General features: G+C 35.6%; 1 protein-coding gene across 1 annotated transcript in view; it reads left to right on the forward strand.

Moving 5' to 3' along the window:
• LOC107672036 (laminin subunit beta-2-like) overlaps positions 1 to 26631 on the forward strand; it is a 51840-nt gene that overhangs the window by 19333 nt on the left and 5876 nt on the right. Inside the window, exons 3-29 of the mRNA XM_016465113.1 lie at positions 1414 to 1583; positions 1687 to 1822; positions 5008 to 5081; positions 5152 to 5340; positions 5419 to 5482; positions 10385 to 10587; positions 10975 to 11095; positions 11188 to 11376; positions 11454 to 11633; positions 13375 to 13487; positions 14019 to 14098; positions 14200 to 14335; positions 15159 to 15317; positions 15406 to 15533; positions 16088 to 16217; positions 16310 to 16502; positions 16601 to 16744; positions 17500 to 17731; positions 17922 to 18085; positions 21403 to 21627; positions 21714 to 21931; positions 22991 to 23087; positions 23216 to 23588; positions 24204 to 24388; positions 24556 to 24797; positions 25017 to 25220; positions 25354 to 25498. Of these exons, the coding sequence (XP_016320599.1) occupies positions 1414 to 1583; positions 1687 to 1822; positions 5008 to 5081; positions 5152 to 5340; positions 5419 to 5482; positions 10385 to 10587; positions 10975 to 11095; positions 11188 to 11376; positions 11454 to 11633; positions 13375 to 13487; positions 14019 to 14098; positions 14200 to 14335; positions 15159 to 15317; positions 15406 to 15533; positions 16088 to 16217; positions 16310 to 16502; positions 16601 to 16744; positions 17500 to 17731; positions 17922 to 18085; positions 21403 to 21627; positions 21714 to 21931; positions 22991 to 23087; positions 23216 to 23588; positions 24204 to 24388; positions 24556 to 24797; positions 25017 to 25220; positions 25354 to 25498 (4494 nt within the window). The remainder of the gene's footprint in view (positions 1 to 1413; positions 1584 to 1686; positions 1823 to 5007; positions 5082 to 5151; positions 5341 to 5418; positions 5483 to 10384; positions 10588 to 10974; positions 11096 to 11187; positions 11377 to 11453; positions 11634 to 13374; positions 13488 to 14018; positions 14099 to 14199; positions 14336 to 15158; positions 15318 to 15405; positions 15534 to 16087; positions 16218 to 16309; positions 16503 to 16600; positions 16745 to 17499; positions 17732 to 17921; positions 18086 to 21402; positions 21628 to 21713; positions 21932 to 22990; positions 23088 to 23215; positions 23589 to 24203; positions 24389 to 24555; positions 24798 to 25016; positions 25221 to 25353; positions 25499 to 26631) is intronic.

Raw genomic sequence — 26631 nt, forward strand, 5'->3', positions numbered from 1 at the left:
TGTTAAGGTGTACTCTCAATCTGAGGTAGAACTGGTCTGTGCAATCTAGAACTTTTATTTTTATAACTTTTTGAATGTGGAGATGCAGCAAGCGTATATTTTTGCTCTTATTTTGTAATACGAGTAATGGAGGGCTTTTATTTTGGTATTCAACATCAGACAGTTACGGATTGTGTGTTGGGAAAAAATCGCGTTCGCTGGAAGAGGAGCACTGCATTCAGATCAGTTCTCTGACGGTTTTACCGTAATATGCAGTTTATGCGCGACCCTCGAAATAACGTGGCGGCTAGATTGACCGTGCTTTTCGACTTGGCGGCTGGCTTGACCGCAGTATAGTCACGCAGTGTGAAAACAACGGCGATCCGACGAGTTTGAAAATCGTGCAGTGAGAACTCGGCATTATGTGCACAGGCAGTATTCAGTCGGCTTGACTTGTTGGTCTAAATTGGCTTGCATTTAATAATAAATAGTAATTTAATTAATAGGATTTATTTTTTAATAAGAGTGTCTTTTTCATGTCGCTTTACAGAAATCAAGAGTATATGGTTTTTATAGCCAGAATGACACTGAAGATTTCCAAAGTGCCATACAGTTAAATAATGCAATATTCCACAATAACCTAAACATTTCTTCAGCAGATATTTAAATTGATTTGCAGTTGATACAATCAATTAAAATGTAATATGTTAATATGCAGTTTATGCGCGTCCCTCGAAATAAAGTGGCGGGTAGATTGACCGTGATTTTCGACTTGGCGGCTGGCTTGACCGCAGTCGAAAAAGGGAAGAACAGACAGATCAGCCCAGGGGCGTGACACCTTCAGTCATAAAAAAGATGCCATTAAGCAAATGTTAAAAATATACTGTCTTTATGTTGTTTGTACATTAATTTTTAAGAATGAATGTAAAATTATTGCAATATAAAAGTATATTTAAAAACGTTAATGTTAGGTGGGATTAATCACGATTAATTTCAGAAAAAATGTGCGATTAATTAGTTAATTTTTTTTAATAGATTGACAGCATTAATATATATGCACACACACACACACACACACACACACACACACACACACACACAGTAGTGGCTAAAATTATTAGAACACTAAGAAAACCACAATATTCATGATTTTGCTTAATTTGACATTGCTAAATAATTTAATTTCCCATCATACTAAAACAGCGATGCTGCTTCTCACCCCCACAGCCTAAAGGGACTTTTTGTGGAAACTTGGCTTTTGCTGAGCATTAATGGAAAATTGCTTGAGTTCTGGTTGGCCAAACTGGCAAGAGAACAAAAATTACATGTTAAATTTTTTCTTGTACACTAAAGACTGAAGGTTTGAACAGCATTAAAAATGCAATCATGTTCTGCTCATCATGTCTATTTTGTTTCTTTCTGTTTCCTTGAAAGTCCTGTCAGTGGCCAGCGCACAGGAGCCTGATCTTGCCCACGGTTGTGCCCATGGAAGCTGTTACCCTGCAACCGGTGACCTCTTGGTGGGTCGAGAGATGAACTTGAAAGCTTCATCCACCTGCGGCCTGCGGAGGAGAGAACCCTACTGCATTGTCAGCCATCTGCAGGTAAAGCCAACAGCAGTTCTCACAGACAGTGAGACACATTTATACACACACTATTTTTGTGAAGAGCTGATCCTTTTCATTTTTGACCCTTGACCTTATTTAGGAAGAGAAGAAGTGTTTCCACTGTGATTCACGGCGACCTTATGATCCTTATTCCAACCCCATGAGTCACCGCATTGAGAATGTCATCACCACCTTCAAACCACACCGTAAGAAGTCCTGGTGGCAGTCTGAGAATGGTGAGAGAGCAAGAACTTCCATAATCAGCTATAGTTTTTTAGGCTTTTTACACTTTATAAGACACAGATATAGGTCAGAGTTGGATGTACATATCCACCGCAGCTCAACCTCAGCCAACTATTAATTAATGCATGCAGAAAACCATATGTGCTAATCTGCAGCTTCAGTCATGTTTTGATGGAAATCCACACATCCATTTGGTTGCATTTGTCAAAAGTAGAGTAATATGTTGCCAGGAAATTTGATTGCTTCTCTGAGCCCTCCAAACCCAGCTGCTTGGCAAGGACTGGAAATGCTTCACATGTATTATTAGAAGGTTGATGTCTATTAATACCACAGAGGCTGAGGGAGAGAGATGCATGCACTCAGAATGAAGCCCAGTGCTGGGGTAAATTAGTCTAAAACAGTTCCCTGAACTGAAAATAAATATTTATAAATAATGTTTTAATGTGCACGGCACATGTGCAAAAGTTTGGGGTCAGTAAGATTTAGTTTTGTTTTTTTAAATAAAAGTTGATCAAATATGATGTAAAGACATTTATTATGTAAAAAATGGTGTTTTAAACGTTCTTTTTATAAAAGAATCCCGAAATAAAATATATAATTTTTTCTGCAGAAATATTAAGCAGCACAACTTTTTCAACATAGATAATAATAAGAAATGTTTCTTGATCACCAAATCAGCATATTAAGCAGAATAATTTCTGAAGGATCATGTGAAACTAAAGACTGGAGTAATGATGCTGAAAATTATGTTTTATAAATTATGTTTTGAAATATATTAAAGTAGAAAACAGTTTGAACTTTTACTGTATTTTTGATCAAATCCTTTCAGATCACTTATTCATTGAATACAAATAATTGATCGTACTAAATTAACAACTTAAATTGACAGGCCTACTTTTTGTTGTACTAGGATGAAGATTGATATTCAGAATGGAAGTAAGTATGTACAAGAGTGCAGAAATAGAGGAAGGTTGTTAGTTGACTTGGCTCAAATGTCCAGGCTCACCCTGACACACACTCCCTAAACCCTGCAGTATTAGAGATAATTACAGACACGGCCTGCTGCTGGCATCCCCATAGAGAGGATGAAAGAGGGAAACAAAACTCTAATAGAGCAGAACATGGAAGAGAAAAAATAGTGACTCTGCTAACTTAACTGCATTTTCCATAGCATGATAGTTATCTGTAGTTATCTGATCTAGTTATCAGTTATCTTCAGTAGCACAATTTCCAGTAACAATTTACTTTTTCCAACAAGTAGCAGTATAATGAGTTAAATGCAAAATGGTTGTTTTTTTTATGTCACATTGTATTGTGCACTCAATATAGCTATTTAACTCTCAGTATTGCCCCCTACTGTACAAAATAAATAAATACATTAATTAAAATAAAATAAAATAAAAAATAACTGGAAATGTACTGGTAATTTTCTGCCAAGACATTATCCATTAATTTTATAGACCTTTATGTTAGCATTTTACGTTAAAATACAGGTATAACGCCTGTAAAAATCAATACAAAATTTTCCTTCATAATAAGTACATTGTGCCCTGTTTTTATGGATTCTTTTTGTAAGTAGCTTATAGTCTACACTTAACATTAGCTTGTAGCTTGGCAAGCTACAGTTACAAATAAGCTTGATGCACTTATGGCTGATGAGCTGAAATTATATTTAGATCTTATTTGTCATTTTATCCAAAACAATACCTCTTTACATCTTAATAGAGTTCCTTTTATAGTTAAAGAGAGTGAAACCCCTGTGTGTCAGCTGTGTGTCTCCTTAGTTAGGGAATTCATTATGGGAGTTCACAGGAAATGGTCACTATTTTTGCTCACGGTCGCTATGGCTTCAGTAACTTTTCTGTAACAATGTCGTATAATGAACAGTAGATCAGTTGTTCAACACTTGTAGAGTGTGTCTCACAAGTAGACCCCTGTCATGACCCCTATATCGATATTGAATGGACACTGGATATGGTACATTTTGGTCCAATTTGGTGTACTTTTTAAGGCTTTAAAAAATAATTAGAGAATACAATCAAATGCATATTTTCTTTAATTTAAGGGAAATGTTAATTTTTTATCAGAAACTAGAAACCAACATTTGGTCCCAAACTAGTTTCCCCTACTTAGTGACAGCTTAACTTGGTCTTATTTTCAACACTGTTATTGGCTTTTTTATGATTTATTTTTTCAGGTGATGTATTGATAATTATTTCACAATGTTCATAATGATGACAAAAATCAGGGTTTAACTGTGTTTAGATATGTCTAAATAGTTGCCCTGATGAATAGAAAAAAAAGCTAATAATAAAGAAATAAAAAGCAATGATTAAATTAAATTAATTCAGATTAAATTAAATTACTTCAGGGCCTATAATGTACCCCTATTATTATTTCACTCACTATTATGTCCCCTGTTTGTAGAAACTGCCTTATGTCAATATTTCTTTATGGTGTCTGTGTCACGTGTTCTATAGGAAAAAAACAGGTGCTCTACATGAGAGTAGTCTTTTTCATGGCTCTTTGGCATGTGCTCTGGATTGAGGATTAACAACTTCCTCCTCCAGCCAAACACTGAAACATGTATTGAAAAAACAGCAAGCCATTCAGTCAATTTCCTTTTGTGCTCCACTTCACCTCTGCTGGCCTCTCCCCCTCATTCTCTTCAGCTCTGGTACAACCTGTCTCTCTTTTCCTCCGCATCCCTTTCCTTCCTGTTTAGCTGTTGATTATGAAACGCAGGTTACATCCAGCAGTCAGACAAAGGGCCGCTGCAGTGGACTGAGGTTACATTGACATCAGGTTAATCAAGGTATGTTTATTGTGTATCATTTCCAATCAAGCTGCAAATTTGTTATGCAAAAAGTATGAAAATATTATTTAAATGTATATAGGAAACATAAAATACTAACAATTCAATGACCATTAGAAAGTTTACAATTTAATAATTTAATAGAAATAAAATACAATGAAATAAAACGACAAAAATGGTCAGTGGTGCATGTATGTCCACTGCATAGTAGACAAACTAAATAAACTAATAAATACATGTGTGAAAAAAGTTTTATGATGGTATATTTTCATCAAAAGCCACATAATTAACAAAATAAATAATAAAATAAAGTAATAAAGAGAGCAGAAATGAAATTATTAATGTGGAACTGTCTCTCCTCAGGAAAGTCTGACGTCTACCTTCAGCTGGATCTGGAGGCAGAGTTTCACTTTACTCATCTCATCATGACTTTTAAGGTAAGAAAGTTTTTGTCATTTAAGAAATCACCCTTGAAACACTCCAAAACTGACCTCATACTGTACACAGACTTTCCGTCCAGAGGCCATGTTGATTGAGCGATCTGCAGATTTTGGCCGAACCTGGCAGGTGTACCGTTACTTCGCCTTCGACTGTGAGTCCACCTTCCCAGGAATTTCCCATGGTCCTCTTCGTAAAGTTGATGATGTCATCTGCGAGTCCAGATATTCTGACATCGAGCCGTCCACAGAAGGAGAGGTGAGAGATATTCAGTTAGAAGACTTTGTTAATTTGTCAGTTAATTTGTTTGTTGACCTTCGCTTTCATTCCGCTCAGGTAATTTATCGTGTTCTTGACCCTGCAATCCAGATCGAAGACCCTTACAGCCCCAACATTCAGAGTAAGTGAAGCTTAACAAACCTAACCTCCGACTGAATAAGATACAGGTTTTTGCACTCTTTTCCATCATTGGCAAAGATCTATTCACATGTATTTAAATTCAGTTTCCTGTTTGCTGCTGTCCATCCTGCCTCTTTAGTACGTCAGATGGAGGAATCTAAAATAAAGGCATGTAAAATGGAAATAGAAGCTGATTTTCCCCCCTCAGGTCGTTGTTCCTGTACGTTAACTGGCTAACCTAAAGTATTTCCTTAGAACATAATGAACAACCTGTTTTTTTTCTTATAGTAGGCAAGTGCTGTATGTCTCATGAACAGGTCTTCACTTGGTAACAACCAAATCTTTTTTAGTCTGATTCCTTCCTATATGACAAATAGCATGTGTTGCAGGTGTTATTTCAGATACATTAATATATGTCATTTAAAAGCAATTTTTTAAATAAAAATATCTCTGCTGTTAAAATGCAGTAGCTATGGTTATTACGAGCTTATTTAGGCAACAGCTGGATCTTAATTGTCTTTTTGTCTTTGAATATTTCATCCATTTATATATGTTTTAACTTTTGCATAACTTATCGACAAAGAAAATGTAAAGGAGCAGATGGACTTGTTAGCCGAGAAGTAACTTAAATATAAATTAATTAACATTTCGGATGAGACATTCAGTACATAATGAACAAGATGTGCTCTGATAACCCAACAAAGAGCCATAAACAGGTGCCTACATATCATATACTCTCTAGACTTTTCTTTTGTCTCTTCTTCCAAATTTATCTCTCAGTTTTCCCTCTTTCAGATTTCCTTTGCACATTTTTACTCGTATGTGTGTGCATAAGAGTTGCATACTCATATGTACGTTGAATTTGCAGAAAAAATGATAAAACTATTAGTGCATCCAAAATAAATGTTTTTGTTTACATAATATGTGTGTACTGTGTGCTATATGGTGCCAGCTCTGCAGAATACAGACCGTCTGTCCCTCCAGATGAATAATGAACTGTCAAAGTAAAACCTGAACAGAACAAAGGTAGATTGTTAAACCATCCCATCTATTTCTAGCTCTGCTCAGTCACTGTAGGACACTGTGTTTGAATGTGCATATTGTTGTGCATTGTTATTCTGAGCCTTATTAAATTCCCAGATAAAGTGGTTCAGGAAGGAAAATATATGATCTCGTTCACTGCAGTCGCTGTGTTGTTATTGTGTTTCTGTACTCTGGGTTACAATGAGAGTGTAATAACACCAGCAATCTGCTAGCAAAGATACGTTTAAATAAGAGTTCATAGGCTTTTATAAAAGCTCTGTCTGAGATGTTTACTTTTTTGGTATTACAGAATGCTTTCAGAAGTAAAATAATAATCACATGTTTGAAGTCATTTGTTGTGAAAATATTGAACCAACATAGCAAAATCTTACAGCAACACTAATGTTTGGACAAAAAAATTATTTATAATATTCTGACATCGAGCCGTCCACAGAAGGAGAGGTGAGAGATATTCAGTTAGAAGACTTTGTTAATTTGTCAGTTAATTTGTTTGTTGACCTTCGCTTTCATTCCGCTCAGGTAATTTATCGTGTTCTTGACCCTGCAATCCAGATCGAAGACCCTTACAGCCCCAACATTCAGAGTAAGTGAAGCTTAACAAACCTAACCTCCGACTGAATAAGATACAGGTTTTTGCACTCTTTTCCATCATTGGCAAAGATCTATTCACATGTATTTAAATTCAGTTTCCTGTTTGCTGCTGTCCATCCTGCCTCTTTAGTACGTCAGATGGAGGAATCTAAAATAAAGGCATGTAAAATGGAAATAGAAGCTGATTTTCCCCCCTCAGGTCGTTGTTCCTGTACGTTAACTGGCTAACCTAAAGTATTTCCTTAGAACATAATGAACAACCTGTTTTTTTTCTTATAGTAGGCAAGTGCTGTATGTCTCATGAACAGGTCTTCACTTGGTAACAACCAAATCTTTTTTAGTCTGATTCCTTCCTATATGACAAATAGCATGTGTTGCAGGTGTTATTTCAGATACATTAATATATGTCATTTAAAAGCAATTTTTTAAATAAAAATATCTCTGCTGTTAAAATGCAGTAGCTATGGTTATTACGAGCTTATTTAGGCAACAGCTGGATCTTAATTGTCTTTTTGTCTTTGAATATTTCATCCATTTATATATGTTTTAACTTTTGCATAACTTATCGACAAAGAAAATGTAAAGGAGCAGATGGACTTGTTAGCCGAGAAGTAACTTAAATATAAATTAATTAACATTTCGGATGAGACATTCAGTACATAATGAACAAGATGTGCTCTGATAACCCAACAAAGAGCCATAAACAGGTGCCTACATATCATATACTCTCTAGACTTTTCTTTTGTCTCTTCTTCCAAATTTATCTCTCAGTTTTCCCTCTTTCAGATTTCCTTTGCACATTTTTACTCGTATGTGTGTGCATAAGAGTTGCATACTCATATGTACGTTGAATTTGCAGAAAAAATGATAAAACTATTAGTGCATCCAAAATAAATGTTTTTGTTTACATAATATGTGTGTACTGTGTGTATTTATTATATATATATAAATACACACACATGTATGTATATATTTAAGAAAAATATGTTATGTTTATATATTAAATATATTTAGATATAATATGAATTATATGAATATAAAATGTATACATATAAATACGTGTAAATATTTTCAAAATATATACTGTATGTGTGTGTATTTATATATGCATAATAAATATACAGAGTACACATACATATATTATGTAAACAAAAACTTATTTTGGATGCGATTAATCACGATTAATCGTTTGACAGCACTAAAAACTATTAATAAAGTTAACATTTAGTTTTTTGACTAAAATAAAAAATTTAAACATGCTATAAAGTGAAAATAAAAACAGAGATTTGCAGAAGAATGGAAAATAAACAAGCTATAAATGTGCACTAAAGTACAAACAAAATATTACAGATTGAATAAGGTTTTGTTGGATGGTCAAACAATATTGGGTGACCTCTTTGGCCCAGTGTAAGTGTGTCGAAGCCAAGTACCCTCCCTCACAGTGTGTGTAGCAGAGTAAGCTGATGATGAACTTCCTGGTTCAGCTGGTCAGTGTAATATTCCCATACAGCTGTGAGTTCTCAGTCATGCACCGTGTGAGTGTGTATAAATTGATCTCACACTCTCTGTGTGACTCTCACTTTCTGTTATACTGAACATCTAGAGCATGACTGGAACAAACAGCTTGTGCACAGGAGCTGCATTCACTGATCTCTGACGTTGGGATATAAGCCCCTCAAACACACACACACACACACACGACTTCTTTAATTTACCTCCAACTGTTTATCTTATAAATCACACAAGTCCCACTTCATTGAGTGTCTGTGAAGCGTAACAGGAGTCTATCTGCCACACTTCTGCTAAAGGCCTCCACGCTCAGCTGACTGCAACCTCCCACTGAGGAGCAGGCCATTGACTCAGGGGAGAAGGGGTCAGAGGTCATGGGTTAACAGGGTTTAGGGAATTTTTTTACAAGGGTAGGAGGATGTTCTCATAATTGGGTGGTCATGACTGTGGTTGATGATGGTTTGGTGTGATCCTGATTTTTCCCAACAACCATTGTCATTTAGGCATCATATTCTGGAAATATAAGCACTTTTGCTGTAACAAAAATCTGTGGTTAATTGTATACCTCTGTTAAACAGGGCCAGGCCTGTTCAAGGCTACAAGATGTTTTAAGAATGTCTTTTATTACAGTTTTATATGTAGACAGTAAATACACTACAGCCAGTAAATATAATTCATCTGAAAGTTTTTTTAAGGTTTTTAAAAGTCTCTTATGCTCACCAAGGCTGCATTTATTTATTGATAGAAATATAGTAAAACAGTAATATTATGACAATTTAAAATAACTGTTTTCTATTTGAATATGTTTTAAAATTTAATTTATTCCTGTGATGGCAAAACTTTTTTACTAGGGAAACATTATTATGATCAACGTTACCCTAGTAAAAAAGTTATTTTTTTCAAATACATTTATTTCATAATAAGTATAGTTCAAATCTATTAACATATTTACTGACATATCGCTTGAGACTTACTGATATAAAAATTATAATGAAACTTTGGAGTTTGGAGTTTTACTTACACACAATGCACATTTCTTAATATCAAGCCTAAAATGTCACTATTGATGAGGATTGTATGATCTTTGAATAATATCAGTCTTTCAATGCAAGATATTTAAAGTGAATCTGAAGTATACTTGCAATAGTATACTTTAACACTACTTTAACACAATCAAATATACTTCATTGTATCTTAAGTTGGACTTCAGAACTACTTCCACACAATTAAAGTGCATTAAGTACAAAATTAGTTGTTCCAATTTAGCAGACTTCAAGTATACCAGTTTAATATACTAAAAGTACAACTGCACCGTACTTTTATTAAGTACATAAACATTTAAATGTATTTGTGGTATACTAAGCATGAAATAAATGTATTTCAAATACATTTTAGTATATTTATTTTTCACTAGGGTGAAAACATGATTTTATTTTAGGATTCTTTGATAAATAGAAATATATTAAACTACAGCATTTTTTAAATAGAAATGTCTAAACATTATAAATGTCTTTACTGTCACTTTTGATCAATTTAATGCATCCATGCTAAATGAAAGAAAATGAATTTTTTCTTAAATAAAAAAATAAAATAATAATAATGCAAAAGACCAAACCTTTGAAAGCTAGTGCACGCCTGCTAATCTCTATAGCTTTTATGCTGTTTTCCATCCATTCTCACATCAAAAATGGCATTAGTGTCCTTCTCTTTGGTTTATGGTCCCCTGTCCTCCACTAACCCCAATGTCTTCATATTGCAGACCAGCTGAAAATCACTAATCTCCGTCTGAACCTCACCAAGCTGCACACTCTGGGTGATAACCTGCTGGACTCACGGACCGAGATCAAAGAGAAATACTACTATGCCATATACGAGCTGGTTGTCAGGGGCAACTGCTTCTGCTATGGCCACGCCTCCGAATGTGCTCCTATTGACGGCATCAGGGATGACATTGAGGGCATGGTGAGTTACTGAACTGTAGCAACTTATGGGTATGCATTATATATTGCTACCAAATCAGATATCAGACAATACTGGAGATTTTTTTTAGATCTAATGGTTTTGTTGAATATTAGATATTCATTTGAACATGCTAATTTTCCCTATTTTTACATTTAGATTACCTTTGCTGTCATTTAACAACCACTTAAAGTTAATTTTTTTAAACACTAATAATTTAACACTGTTAAATGTAATCTTTAGCAAATCTCCAAATAAATATCCATTTTTCATAGTGTACATTAAAATGTAGTAATGCATAAATTCACCACTAGCAGTGCTTTATTTATATATTTATATTTAGTCTATTTAGACAAAGCAGTATGTAATTTTAATATGGACCATCTCTAGGTACATGGGAGGTGTGTGTGCAAACACAACACCAAAGGACTGAACTGTGAACAGTGTGATGACTTCTATAATGACCTGCCCTGGAGACCAGCTGAGGGCCGTAACACTAATGCCTGCAAAAGTAATTATGAATGACCATAATCGTATAGCTCATAAAGTGCATAGAGACATACACCTCTTATGTCACGGTTAACACTTTCCTCTTTTTCCCAGAATGCAACTGTAACGGTCACTCCAACAAGTGTCATTTTGACATGGCAGTGTATCTGGCTACGGGGAACGTCAGTGGAGGTGTGTGTGACAACTGTCTCCACAACACCATGGGCCGCAACTGTGAGACCTGTAAACCTTTTTATTATCAGGATCCAACTCGAGACATCAGAGACCCTGGAGTCTGCGTGGGTAAGGAGCTAGATACTAAACATATACATTTAAGCATTATACTGTATATGACTGCTTATATCTGTTCTCTCTGCTAGCCTGCGACTGTGACCCAGATGGTTCTCTGAACAGTGGCATTTGTGATGGGCATGATGAGCCCTCTCTGGGCATGATCACTGGGCAGTGCCGCTGTAAAGACAACGTTGAAGGAGCACGCTGTGATAAATGCAAGCCTGGTTTCTTTGGGCTCAGTGCTAGTGATCCTCGTGGCTGCAAACGTAAGTGCAAGCTGATACCAATTATTTACATGTTATCACTGATACCTAGGGTTGTGACGGTAATGGAATTTTCCCACCGGTTAATCGATGTGTGACAACACCGATAATACCGGTATTAGGGGGCAGGGGTGTTTCCTCTTTTCCTCGCTTTCCTTCGCTTTTAAATAGCTTGCAAAAGCGTCGAGCACATTTTACTTTCATTTTCAAATAGCTGCAATTCGGGGTAAAGCAATTGTTTGTTTTTAGTTTGTTTGAATTTTCCCTCTTTTCCTCGCTTTCCTTCGCTTTTAAATAGCTTAAAAGCACCATGCGCATTTTAATTTTAATTTTACGAATTAGCGGCAATTCGGCATCTTGAATGCAACAACAAAATACAATGTCAAACTCACTTTAGCCTATATATAAAACATAGAACTTTTATTAACAAAACGAATAAAAATACACCATGCTATAGGGCAGGCTATGCCTAATATAAAATAACAAATAACTTACATAAAGTTTAAATAGGTAGCCTATACAAAACTGGAAATAAGTAAACGTATAATATATAACCAAATAAATAAGAAACGTAGAAAGAAAGCTTGGATGCACGGGATGCACCTTGATGTCAAATAAAATAAATAAATTACACAAAGTTTAAATAAAGTAAAAATCAGCAAACACTGTGGAACCAATTAAATAAGAAACGAATGTTTAAAAAAACGTCCAAAATCACCTTAGATAAACGGCAAATGTCAACAGGCTTTTCAAAATCCAAAATACTGCCAAACAGGTGCTTTTGCATTTCGTTTCAAAACTAAATCATCTGCGATCGTCTTGTCTGTCTCACCCACTGATCTATATATCTATTACAGATCAGTGGTCTCACCCCACTCTTCTTGTCAGTCAGCTCGACTCACTCTCCTCACTGGAGAAATGAATAACCCATAAATAGCCCCAAAAATATATATTTTTTAACTTTTTTACTTTACTTATTTTTTTTTATTTATGGGTTATCAGTAGGCTTGCCGCGATAGACGATGCTAACGGTGATACCGTTTTGTCTAAATATATTAAAAATAAAGCACAAAAAATCAGTCACCTAAATGATAAGTGAATTTTGGCATCATAACATTAGAATGTACAGTATGAAGAATGGGATATTCATTTTGAGATTTGCTGAAAGTTACATTACGTAGTATCATTCAATTTTTAGTGTTTTTAAAGATTAACTTTAGGTGAGCGTTAAATGACTGCTGAAGGTATCTGAACAAATTAAGGTAATTAAATATAAACATAGAGGAAATTTATAATGAACAATAAAAGATACAATAGCATAGTTATAACTAACCATTCAAAAGTTTGGTGTCTGTAAGATTTCTGTAATGTTTTAGAAGTGTTTTTATGCTCATCAAGATCAAAAATAAATTTTTCTCCAGGATGCTTTGTTGAACTGAAACTTAAAAAGATCAGAATATATTAGAAATAGAAAGCTTTTATCTTCAAATGTCTTTACTGTCACTTTTGATCAATTTAATGCATCCTTACTGAATTAAAGTATTATATTCTTTAAAAAATCTTACTGACCCCAGATTTTTGAACAGACACTTTGACATTTCAGAGCACAGTTTTTTTAGTCCAAGTTAGCAAGGAGTTAAATAGCTCTGCACTTTTAGACCTCAGTCTTTTTAAAGAACATTTTCTGGTATGTTTTACTCTTGATACTCGATCATTCTCTCTTTCTTTCACTGGTCTACTTTAGCATGTAAATGTGACCCCAGGGGTACAGTGTCCGGTAGTTCTCAATGTGACCCTGTTAGCGGAGACTGCTTCTGCAAACGCCTTGTCACTGGACACAGCTGCAACCAATGTCTGGTAAGTAAAGCAAAAAAAGTTTGCCTTTTTTGTAGCTTATTATTCCCCATACTCCTCTCTGAGAACATTTAATTATCAGTCATCAGTTGGCATTGCATGCTTTCTGGTACCTTGTATCCCCTCTACTGTGGTAACATGAACTAAGAGTGATTGCTCTACAGTAGAGCCGTATGTCTGCATTTAGCCCAAGGGTTTATGGAGGATGGTGTAGGTTTTCACACAGCTTAAAATGGAATGAAAGAAAGAGCTGCATCCTGAAATTAGACAAGCAATAAATACCTCTAGTAGTAGAGTGATGTCACTTCACTTTATGGATATGTGCCATGGTAATTCTTTACTATTTTTGTCATGGTATTTGCTTATGGTTATTGATTAGCACTGCATGGTTTCAAAGTATCATGGAATTACCAGGGTTTTGACTTGGCTATTTTGTAGTTAATAATCTGAATATTAAATGTCATATTGTGGCTTATGTGTCATTTTTATTAGTATGTATAACACTGGTTTGTGTTTTATGTGCATTTTCTACAGCCTGAGCACTGGGCCTTGAGTCATGATGCCAATGGCTGCAGAGGATGTGACTGTGATGTGGGTGGAGCTACAAACAACCAGTCAGTATTTTTTGGTTTATGGGGATTCAGGCTGTTGGCAGTTTTTGTATTAATAATATGAAACTTAATTGTAATAAAAATAATGTGCTTTGCGTCTGAAGATGCTCAATGGAAACAGGCCAGTGTCACTGTCGGAGTCACATGATTGGTCGCCAGTGTAACCAAGTGGAGTCTAGTTATTTCTTCATGGCCCTTGACCACTACATATACGAGGCTGAAAATGCCAAACTGGGTCAAGTAAGTGCAGAAATGGGACAAACAGGAAGATATTTGCTTTGTTTTTAGCCCCATGTGTTCTGTCTGATAACTATGGACGCCCGTTTCTGCCACTGAAAATAAAAAAAGATAATTGCGAGTTTTTATCTCACAATTCAGACTTTTTTTTCTCAAAATTGCGTAATACAAACTTACAATTCTAACTTTTTTTATCTCGCAGAATTGCAACTTTATTTCTCAGAATTATGAGTTTAAATCTTGCAATTTTGAGTTTATATCATGCAATACTGACTTTATAACTCACAAAAGCGAGTTTATATCACGCAATTCTGAGAAAAAAAAGTTAGAACTGCGAGTTTATATCTTACAGTTCTGAGAAAAATATGTGAGAATTGTGAGATAAAAAGTCGCAATTACCTTTTTTATTTTTTATTCAGTGGCAGAAGTGGGCTTCCATAGATAACCATTTAACCAGTTAACTTTCTTCATCAAGCAACAGAACAAATATTTCAAAGATGTTTCAAAATATCAAAGGTGCATGCCAAGTGTCAAAAGGAAAGAAACACAGATGTCGTCCAAAGATATTATGATCAAATATTTATTGGGGCCAATACAATAATTATTTAATATTATTAAATATTAAAATAAAAAGAAATATAAAAATACTATAAAAATGTTAAATAAATAAGAATTCTCCACTATTTTGTCTAAATAAATTAAACGTAAAACACTAAAAACTAAAAGTGCAAGTGAATTTATACAACATTGTGTGTACAACATTTGGTCAAAAATGTATATTCATTTTGAGATTTGATTAAAGATTATATTTGTGTATATTTTATAGGGCTCTGCATTTGAGGAGAGAGAGTACCAGCCGGGCCGTCCCGTCTCGTGGACAGGCACTGGGTTTGCACGGGTTCCTGAAGGTGGTACGTTGGAGTTTGCCATTAACAATATTCCATATTCTATGGAATATGACATCCTCCTTCGCTATGAGCTTCAGGTAGATTACATGTCTTCTCAATGGCTTCATAGGCTACTCAGAGTAGTGTGTTATGGGTGTACTCATGTGCGTTTATGTGCTTTTAAAGATGCCACGGGACTGGGAGGAGGTCCGTGTAATGGTGATTAGACCTGGCCCCATACCTACCAGCAGTCCATGTGGAAATACCATCCCTGCAGATGATCTGCTAACTGTATCGCTCCCATCTGGTGCCAGGTCTGTGAAACACATGTAAATGTTTTAAGGGTCAGTCCATCTATCTATCTATCTATCTATCTATCTATCTGTCCGTCTGTCCGTCTGTCTGTCTGTCTATCTATTTATTTTTACTTTTATTTTATTTTATTTTAAATTTTTTGTTCCAAACAATAAATAAAGTCATACAAGTTTGTAACGTCATGAGGGTGAGAAATTGATGCACTTTATTTTTTGGTGGACTATCCCCAATCCAATTAATGTTTATTTTTTCGCTTTTGTATCCCAAAATCTTCTCAGTGTTGCTTATAACACAGATTTAATCATGTACTTTTTCGTTTGTTTGATTTTTTTCTTTTGTTTTTATTGTTGCTGTTTGGTTTATTTATTGTTTGGTTTCAATGTTTTTGTTTTATTTGTTTCTTTGTTTTTGTTTGTTTTTCTCTTGTTTTTATTGTTGCTTTTTGTTTGTTGTTTTTTGTTTTTGTTGCAGTTTGTTGCTTTTTTGTTTCTTTAATCATTCATTTATTTATTTATTGCTTTCTGTCTTCCTGTCTTCTGATGCACTGCTACAGGTTTGTGGTTCTTCCTCAGCCTGTGTGTTTGGAGAAAAGAGTGAGTTACAAACTGCGTGTGGAGTTCATCCGTTATGCTGACAGGAACAGCATCATTACCTCGACTAATGCCTTTGTACTTGTTGACTCTGTAAGCATCAATCTGTGATTTTATTCAGCTCTTATGAAGTCTTCATGTTCTGTCTAATTTTGACTTGTTCTTTCATCTCTTCACCTCCCCAGATTGCCCTTCTCCCTCGTTACTCTTCTATAGAGATGTTTACCGCGGGAGACCCTGCCTCCGTCGCACGAAAGCAGAGCTACGAGCGTTACCGCTGCCACGAGACTGCCAAGAGTGTGTCCCGTCCACAGATGAGTGAAGTTTGTGCTAAACTCATCACCAGCATGTCTGCCCTCATTAACGACGGCGCGCTGCGTGAGTGTCAGCAGAGAATGTAGGGTCTGTGATTGGAATATTGGGGTTTGTGTTCACTTGTTCATGTTGTTATTAAGACAAGAACATTGATCCCACAGCTTGTGAATGCGATCCTCAAGGTTCGCTCAGCTCTGAGTGTGATGTCCGTGGGGGTCAGTGCCGCTGCAGGCCCAACATATCAGGCCAGCGCTGTGAAAAATGTGCAACAGGAGCTTATGGCTTTGGCCCTTCCGGATGCAAATGTAAGACAAATCTTTTCCCTGCTGTGGTACATTAGTAACATTTTGATAAAATTCCTCTTTGTGTGTTCTTCTTTGTATTTTTTCCCCTTTTCGTTTCTTTTCATTTGTTTTTTGTTCTGTTATATTTATTAGTTTTTTTAATATCCTTCTTTTTTCTTTTCCGTTTGTGTTTGTTTTGCTTTCTTTTACTGTGTTTTTTTTTCTGGTTTCTTTCTTTCTTTGTTGTTTGTTTTTCTTTTGTTTATGCTGCTTGTTTTAAAAAATATATATATTATTTATTTTTATATTTTGTTTTATTTAATTTTTTGTTTTTCATTTTTGTTTGTTTCTTTTGTTGTTTGTTTGATTTCTTTTGTTTTTACTGTTGCTGTTGCTTTATTGTTTGTTTTTTATTTGTTTATTTGTTTGTTTGTTGTTTTCTTTTTGTTCATTATTTTTTATTTTCAATTTTTTTCTATTTTGTTTTGTTTAATTTAATTTGTTTTTGCTTGTTTCTTTCTTTTTTGTTTTTACTGTTGATGTTGCTTTATTGTTTGTTTTTTGTTTGTTTCTATTTGTTGATTTGTTTCCTAGTTTTTATTTGTTTTTCTTTTTCCTTTTTTATTCTTTGCGTGTTTTTTGTTGTATTTCTGTTTGTTTTTTTGTTTCTTGCTTTTCTATCCTTCATTTGTTTCTGTTCTTTCTTTCTTTCTTTCTTTCTTTCTGTCTGTCTGTCTGTCTGTCTGTCTGTCATTAAAAAACTATAAAATTTATAGTTTGTAAATGTAGTTTGGAGGGCTCGCAGAGCCGATTCTGTGACCAGTACTCAGGACAGTGTCCATGTCGGGCCGGTGCATTTGGTCAGCGCTGTGATGGTTGTCAGGCTGGACACTGGGGCTTCCCAAACTGCAGGCCATGTGAATGTAATGGACATGCTGATGAGTGCCACCAAAGGACTGGAGCCTGTATCAACTGCAGAAGCAATACAGCCGGGGATAAATGTGACAGGTACAAGGGGCAAAAAGACAGACATTCTTGACATTTTAAGCTGTATAGTTAAACTGATAATTATTATCATTAGAGGACACTTAAAGATATTTGAGAATCTTTTAAAGTTTACCGGCAAACAGTGAAAAGGGTTGATTTTTCTTGAATGGTCCTCTGCCTGAGCTAATGTAATAAATACCTCTTGTCACAGGTGTGCTAATGGTTACTATGGAAACCCGGCTCTTGGTTTAGGGAGTCTTTGTCGGTCCTGCCCCTGTCCTGAGGGCCCCAACAGCGGACGCCACTATGCCGCCTCTTGTTACCAAGACAACCGCAACCAACAGGTGGTCTGCAACTGCAACCAGGGTTACACAGGTATTTTTAACCACAGAATTTTCTTTCCTTCCAAAGATGGATGGAATCAAATTAAGTTAAGATGAGGTCTGGGTCATGTGCAGTTGCATTTTTTGCATACATGCAACGGGAGAATGTAGACATCCCAAATTAATAAGTGCTTGAATTGGGCTTTATAGTGCCATTTAACACCCTGAGTCCATCTGCATCTGTATAGGATGCAGAAAATGCCATAATCAGAGATAAAGGCCACTGTCACTCTGATAAGCCAGTACAGTGATCATGTGTGTTATCTCCTGTCCCCTCCTCAACTGGACACAGGGATTGTAAAGCGCTCTGCAGGGGCAGTCCTCAAGCGTGAGTAACCATGGAGACCCACCCCACCTCTGCTGCCCGACCTCCATCACCCGTCCTGTCCCGTCCCGTCCCTCCCTAGCGCATGGCTCATGCACTTTACTCCTTGCATGTACATTTGCAGAACCCTGTGAAACTGCACCAAGTGCAGTCATATGTGACTGAGCAGTGTTGGAGAGTAACTAACTAAATGTAGCTAGTAGTTGTTTTTTAAAACTAAGCTTTTCTTGTGCTTAGCTTTCCAGCTGAGTGAAATTAAATAGTAATAATTAAACGATAACTTAAAATGTGTTCTCTCTCTCATATTAAGCATTGGGAAGTCCAGTTTATTTAAATGCAGAGTCTTAAAGGGATAGTTCACCCAAAAATAAAAATGTTGTAATTAATTACTCACCCTCATGTCAGTCCAAACCCATAAGACCTTCGTTCATCTTCAGAACACAAATTAAGATATTTTTGATGAAATCTGAGAGAGTTCTGACCCTGCATAGACAGCAACGCAACTGACATGTTCAAGGCCCAGAAAGGTAGTAAGGACATGGGTGTAAAATACAAAAATAAAACATTTGCACTTTTTCCAGGCAAGTGTGTTCATGTAGATGTAGCAACGGCCAGTGTGAATAAATCTAGATTTAAACCCAAAGAAACAAGAAGTCTATGTGCAGGAAATCCCTAATATGGGCCCCTAAACCCTTTCTGGGCTGTGAACGTGATAGTTGCGTTGCTGTCTATGCAGGGCCAGAAAGCTCTTGGATTTCATCAAAAATATCTTAATTTGTGTTCCGATATGAACAAAGGTCTTATGGGTTTGGAACGATATGAGGGTGAGTAATTAAAGGTGCAGTAGGAGATCTTGGAAAATGCTAACTTTAGCCTGATAGCACTGAAAGCGAACGTCCCACCCTCCCTGCAATCGCCGTCCAAAGCCATGCCCCCTGAACGCATTTACGCTCACAGACCAGAATACCAGAGACAACATTACTACAATAGGCTACATCAGCGGTTCCCAATTCCAGTCCATGTTCCTAAGTGAAGTAAACTTCAACGGATTTCCCCCGCTCAGGGAGGAGGGAGCAATGAATACTGTGTAGGGATCATATGGATCGGAACACCGTTCATGCACGTATCTCTCTTCTAACGAGCTGGTTATCTGAATCGTGAGGACTGGAAGTGGGAACCGCTGGGCTAAAAACTTTAACTTTAAAAGTACTACAATACCAGGAAGGAAGATCGGGTTGTTGATGTTTGTCTGCCATTCCCGCTCTATCTGCCCAGCGTGCGTGAATGCGCTGATGATGTATCCTGTCTGCGCGAACCGGGTGCGCAGAGGCATGCAGATACATACGTTGACAGGCAGGTAGGAAAGTCAATTAAAACGCTCGGACCGAGCGTTTTGATTGGATGAGCATTTCTTGGTCCTACGCCTTCCACAGAATATATAAATACAGATAAATACATTTAGACCACTTAACTTAATGATTGCTATGGGGATGTGAAGAGACTTTCAACAAGCATAACAAAAAATGTTTCTGAAGACAATCACCTATTGCACCTTTAATGGCAGAATTTTCATTTTTGGATGAACTATCCCTTTAAGCAATAGCATACTATATTATACTATTTATTACAATAATTTTACAAAATAATATTTATTATTCTTTATTAGTTCTAGTTTTCAAATTTTTCAAATTTTATGGTATTTAATGTAATTTGATGTTTTTAAATTGATATTCAAATGCTATTTAGTTCTCTCTCTAATAGAGATCCTCTTTGTTTTTGAGCTAAATACCTATCTGATTTAAATTCTATTCTATTCTATTCTATCACTAGAAGCGAGTGCTTCTCTGTTCCTTTGCCAGCATTTGAGCCAGAGAAGCAGGCGTCTGTCTCTATATAGCACTTGGCTGCAAAGAGATATGAATCATGAAGAGAGTGAATCAGAGAGTGAATCAGAGATATATGAAGAGAGTGAATCAGAGCTTCCTGTTTAGACAAAATTAAAATGACAGCTAAAGTAAGATAACTGAGCTTCAAAATTGTGTCAGATCTATTAAAGGGGTCTTTGATGTTGCTAAAAAGAACATTATTTTGTGTATTTGGTGTAATGAAATGTGTTTATGCGGTTTAAGGTTCAAAAACACATTATTTTCCACATACTGTACATTATTGTTTCTCCTCTATGCCCCGCCTTTCTGAAACGCGGAAAAATTGAAATCACATCATATGACCCCTTTAATATAAAACAGTAATTTTCACTCTGATGCTTTGTACCTCATCACTCTTTAGGAGATTATACTAGTACTCAGACTGTTGAGTGTATTATGATTTGGCATTAAGATTAAAATGTGAAATTTTCATAATCATTTTTCATAATTTGTGAATTATGTTATTTTTATTGTTAGACTGTATTCTTAGTAGAGCTTTACATGAAGAGTTTGTATGTGTGCACTTGCATCCTTTAAATAATAATTCCATTAATAAATAAATTTATTAATTTAATGTCATAACTGAATATTTTTCTACTATTTAAAGAACAATGTCCCATATTGCAGTTACTTTAACACCAAGCCGCCAATAATGATTTTGATCCAATTTGGTTTAACACCTTTTCTATTACATATGTGAACCTAATATTGCTTATATTAATTATGTAGTTAAAGTTTTACTCAGTAACCCTATTAAATAAATTGTGCAGGTTATGGAAAAATAATCATGAAACTGGAAGTGCTTTATTTCAAGAAGACTGTGGATTTTCCAGCTGTGACCGTTTTAATGCTATTCTCTTGAAGAAAATATTATTAAATGCAGTTCAGCATTAAAAATGTCCATCAAATGTATTAAAGTCATTTTTCTTTAAATTTTTGATTTCACATATGCTTTATAAAGTCATTTGCTCTGTTTAGTTAGTAAAACATATTTTTTAAACGATATGTCGTCAAATTCTATCTTTATGCAACTAAACGCCTACTTTCTCCCTCAACCAGGTCCACGATGTGACGAATGTGCTCCGGGTTATTACGGCGACCCCTCTAAGCCCAGTGGACGGTGCCAACCTTGTCGTTGCAGTAACAACATTGACCTATCAGATCCTGAGGCATGTGACAAGCGTACTGGCCAGTGTCTCAAGTGCCTGTACAACACTGAAGGACCGGACTGTGGCGTGTGCAAGAGCGGATACTATGGAGATGCTTCTCGCCGCAACTGCCGGAGTGAGTTTACCTGGGTCTTACATTACTTTTCTACATTATAGTGCACTATTAATATAATAAACATATCAACACTTTCACCCACCCAGAGTGCACATGCAACTTCTTTGGCACGGAGCGCAGTCAGTGTCTATCTCGAGATGACTGCGTGTGCCAGCGTGCCACAGGACAGTGTCAGTGTCTGCCTCACGTTATTGGACAAACCTGTGATCACTGTGCTCCCAATTACTGGAACCTGGCGAGTGGACGAGGCTGTGAGCCCTGTGGCTGTGACCCCAACAATGCCTACACATCTGCCTGTAACGAGGTACTGTTGGCTCACAAATACAGCTCACATTCAATATATACATATAAACTACCATTCAAAAGTTTGAGGTCAATACGATTTTTTTAAAGAAATTAAAAATTCAGTACGGTTTAAACTGATTAAAAGTGACATTAGTGAAAACATTTATAATGTTATAAAAGGCTTTTATTTTAAATAAATGCTGTTCTTTTGAACTTTCTCTTCATCAAAGAAAATGTCCTAAAAAAAGGCTTCTACAAAAATACTAAGCAGCACAACTGTCTTTAACATAAATAATAATAAATGATTTCTGAAATCGTGTGACACTGAAGACCGGAGTAATGGTGCTGAAAATTCAGCTTTCCCATCACAGAAATTAATTACATTTTAAAATATATTAAAATAGAAAACAATTATTTTAAATTGTAATAATATTTCACAATATTACTGTTTTTACTGTATTTTTTATCAAATAAATGTGTCCTTGATGAGCATAAGAGACGTCTTCCAAAAATATAAACAACTTGCAGACTACAAACTTTTAAATGGTAGTGTTTATTTATTTATTTATTTATAATACAGTATTTTAGATTTTACACAAAGACAGATAGGTGATACAGTAAGTAGACTTAGGGAATAGGAGCTGAAATCTAAAAAAAGCTTGGCTTATCTAATATTAAATTTCTGGCCAATATAGAGCAATTATCATTTTTATGTTATGGCTGATAAATGATAAATGGATTATTTTAAAATTCTATGCTGTTTTGTTTAAATAAATTAAATGCTACAAGTGAATTTAGACACAACATTATAATGTGTCATTTTGAACTTCACTAAAGATTACATTTAACGGTGTTATTAAATTTTAAGTGAGTATGAGATGATGGAAAAAATTATCTGAATGTAACAATAGAAGAAATGAGTATGAACAATTAAATATCCATTATTGAGCGATATCAAACATTTTTTAAAAATCTCTGATAACCAATATGGTTATCATAAATCTTGCTTCCCTAGTTTCAACACCCCATCAATAGTCTTAAATATTGCTATCCTCTTTTTGAACCCAAATTCATATAGTTCACAGGTCAGTGCCAGTGCCGTGTTGGGTTTGGAGGGAAGACCTGTAAAGACTGCCAGGAGAACCACTGGGGTGACCCAAGAGTACTGTGTCGAGGTACCATGATACTTTCAGAGCAGTCCATATCATCTGTAATGTTAATGTAACACTGTTCATCATTTTTTGATTCACAATTAATCATAATTCCCAAAATCCAATTATTTTGGTTACTTCTCTCCCCACAGGATGTGACTGCGACCCCCGGGGCATCGAGTCATCTCAGTGCAACCGTGTGACTGGTCACTGCGTGTGCCAGCAGGGAGTTTCTGGCGTCCGCTGTGATCAGTGTGCCCGTGGTTTCTCTGGCACCTTCCCTGATTGCAAACCTTGCCACCAGTGCTTTGGGGACTGGGACCGCATCGTTCAGGATCTGGCAACCAGAACCAAAGCTCTCACAGATCGAGCCAAGGAGCTTCAGACCACCGGCTTGACTCGAGCCTTTGAGAGAAGATTTAAGGAGTTGGAGGACATGCTGGCACAGGCACGGGACATTGTTAACGCCCGCAATGCCACTGCTGAGGCTGTGACCACTCTGATGGGCATGATCGAGGATCTCAGGTACAGTTTGGTTAGAAGGAGGTTCAGACCCTACATTTTTGTATATTGCTTGAAAGTCTCTAGTTGAGAGTGTTAGAGGTTAGGGAGAACATTACTTGAGTACTTAATTACTATAATCTATTATTATTATTGGGAATTTATGTTGAGAATTGAGAATGTATATTTAGAATTATATGTGGGCCCTATTGAAATAAATAGAAAATTTGCACACAAAAAAATGCTTTTCATACTGTTATTACCAAGATAGTCAAAATAAACCTTTAATACAGTTTTGTAACAAAATTACTATAATTACTATAATTAGATTACATTATATTAAAATGTCATTGCGAATTAGATTATTTAATTAATTCAAAAATGTAATTTTCATAAAAAACAAGAATTGTTTTTTATTTTAAACATTTAAGTAATTAATTTTTGCACTTTTTTGTTAAATACTTATAAATGAGAATAACTTTTATAGAATTTACCTACTTACCTACCTACTTACCTAAACTTTCACATAAATATAATTTAAGTATAATTTCAGATTTGACCATTTTTCTCACATTTTTGTTCTCACTGTTTACACCCTTGTTGGAGATGAGTTTGGTCAGCTGTCTTTCTGTCTGTCAGAGCTCAGATTGGTGAGACCACGGACACACTGAACCAGCTGGAGGGAGACCTGACCGCTGTGCAGGACAGCAACTATGAAGCCAGTAATGCATTAAGTACCCTGGAGAGAGAAGCAAAAGAACTCAAACTGAACTCAGATCAGCTTAACCGTCAGCTTGACATCCTCAAGAACTCCAACTTCTTGGGTTAGTCACTGATTCTGTATTACTGTAACTAAAATGCACTTACACTGCCCCCATTATATGCAAAATATCAAAACAAGTGGCATTTATTTATTATTATCTCCCAGAGAACAATCCATTGACTGATCAAACTAGGAAAACATGCTATTTAATGTGGTATTTTTCCTCAGGTGCATATGACAGCATCCGGGCCTCGTACAACAAGTCACGTGATGCAGAGCACCGTGCCAACAGATCTACCACTGACATTCCCAGCACAGTGAGCCAATCGGCAGACACCCGCAAGAAAACAGAGAGACTGATTGCCCAAAAGAGAGATGATTTTAACCGCAAAAATGCTGCCAACAAACGTACACTCACAGACTTAAATGCTAAAGCTCAGAATTTGGACATAAAGAAAATCAATGAAAAGGTAAGCTGGATAATGTCTCAACAAATATAAAAATATAACAGTTACAAGAATTTGTAACCAATTTAAAAGTATTATTTAAGGTATATATTTAAAATATAAAATCATTGTTTTTTATAATATAAAAATATTAGAAATTGTTTAATATGTATTATTTTATATTGTTTAATATAATATAATATAATATTTAACTTTAAAGCTCTTGTTTTATTGTTTTTGTAGGTATGTGGAGCACCGGGGGGTGCTCCATGTGTGGATAGTCCTTGTGGCGGTGCTGGTTGTCGTGATGATGAAGGCAAGCGCCACTGTGGTGGTCTGAATTGCAATGGAGCCGTTGCAGTGGCCAACAATGCCCTGGACAAATCCAAGCATGCAGAAAAAGAGCTGGATAAAGCTATGGGAGTAGTGGAGGAGCTTTTTAAGCAGGTAGAGACACTTTAATTATTGTGACCAATGCCTAGCATGATCAGAGCAGTCAATTCCTTTTATGACTTCTCATTCTCCAGAAAGTGTTCAGTCTTCTCTCTGAATCTTATGTTGTCTTGACGGTCTTATTAAGGTGGCAGATGCTAAGACCAAGGCTCAGGAAGCTAAGGATAAAGCCCAGGCAGCTTTGGAAAAAGCTAGTGATATCAAAAATAAGGTGGATCATTCTAACAACGACCTGAGGGACCTCATCAAACAAATTCGTGAATTCCTCATGCGTGAGTTTTAATTATATTATATCTATAATAATAAAAAAACAATTATTATCCATTTTTTTTCTATATTATATTATATTATATTATATTTTATTAAAGGGGTCATATGATGCGATTTCAAGTTTTCCTTTGAAAGAAGGCGTAACACAACTAGAAATCAGTGTTTAAGTTGTATTTACAACACTGTTCCAGAACCAAATATTCGTGTATGTGTGTGCAACGCATTTAACGGAGGACTGTTTCCTGAACCTACTATGCCGGCTGTTCAGACTCACAAACTGTAAGTATGTTTTCATATTTAAAGAATTTGCCACTGACGATTCAAACGCGAGTTTTGAGCAGTGTAGAGTAGCACTTGGTGTTTGCCGTTTCACCGATCACAAATGCAGACATGGTTTTATGTTTATGCAGCGCAACGCGTAAAAAGACAGTATAAGTCATTATAATCCGTGATTATGTCCCCACTGGATGCAAGAAATGCCTAGTTTATAATGTTTTTGAATAGTCGCTCCAGCCAGACAGGGCATCACAATATAGTAAGGGACGTAACATTTCCGTCACACGCCTGAGGTATTCGGCCAATCACAACGCACTGGATAGCTGGCCAATCAGAGCACACCTCGCTTTTCAGACCGATTGTACAGTATGTGGAAAATAATTTTTTTTTTAACCTTAAACCGCATAAACACATTGTATTACACCAAATACACAAAATAGTGTTCTTTTTAACAACATCATATGACCACTTTAAGAGAAAAAAAATATATATATATATATAATTAAGAGAATAAAAATTAACTACATGAAGAAAATAAATATAAAATAAAAATAAAATAAAATAAAATACATAAACCTGACAGATTATTCTCTGCATCTTATTCTAGTTTACACTTAATAGTATACCTTTTATATTATATTATATTATATTATATTATATTATATTATATTATATTATTAACTCAATCCGAGCAGCTGACATTTGCTGCTTGTTTTCTTTAAAAAAAAAACTAACACTTGCTTCTCTAATCTTTTTCTATTCTATCTGTTTTCTTTTTAGTTATTATATTATTTAAAAACCCTTGCTACGTGTACTGCGTTAAGCTAACTGAGACTTGTTATAGCACTTGCATATCATT

Source organism: Sinocyclocheilus anshuiensis, unplaced genomic scaffold (genome assembly GCF_001515605.1).
Source record: "Sinocyclocheilus anshuiensis isolate Anshui unplaced genomic scaffold, SAMN03320099.WGS_v1.1 scaffold1053, whole genome shotgun sequence".
NCBI lineage: Eukaryota > Metazoa > Chordata > Actinopteri > Cypriniformes > Cyprinidae > Sinocyclocheilus > Sinocyclocheilus anshuiensis.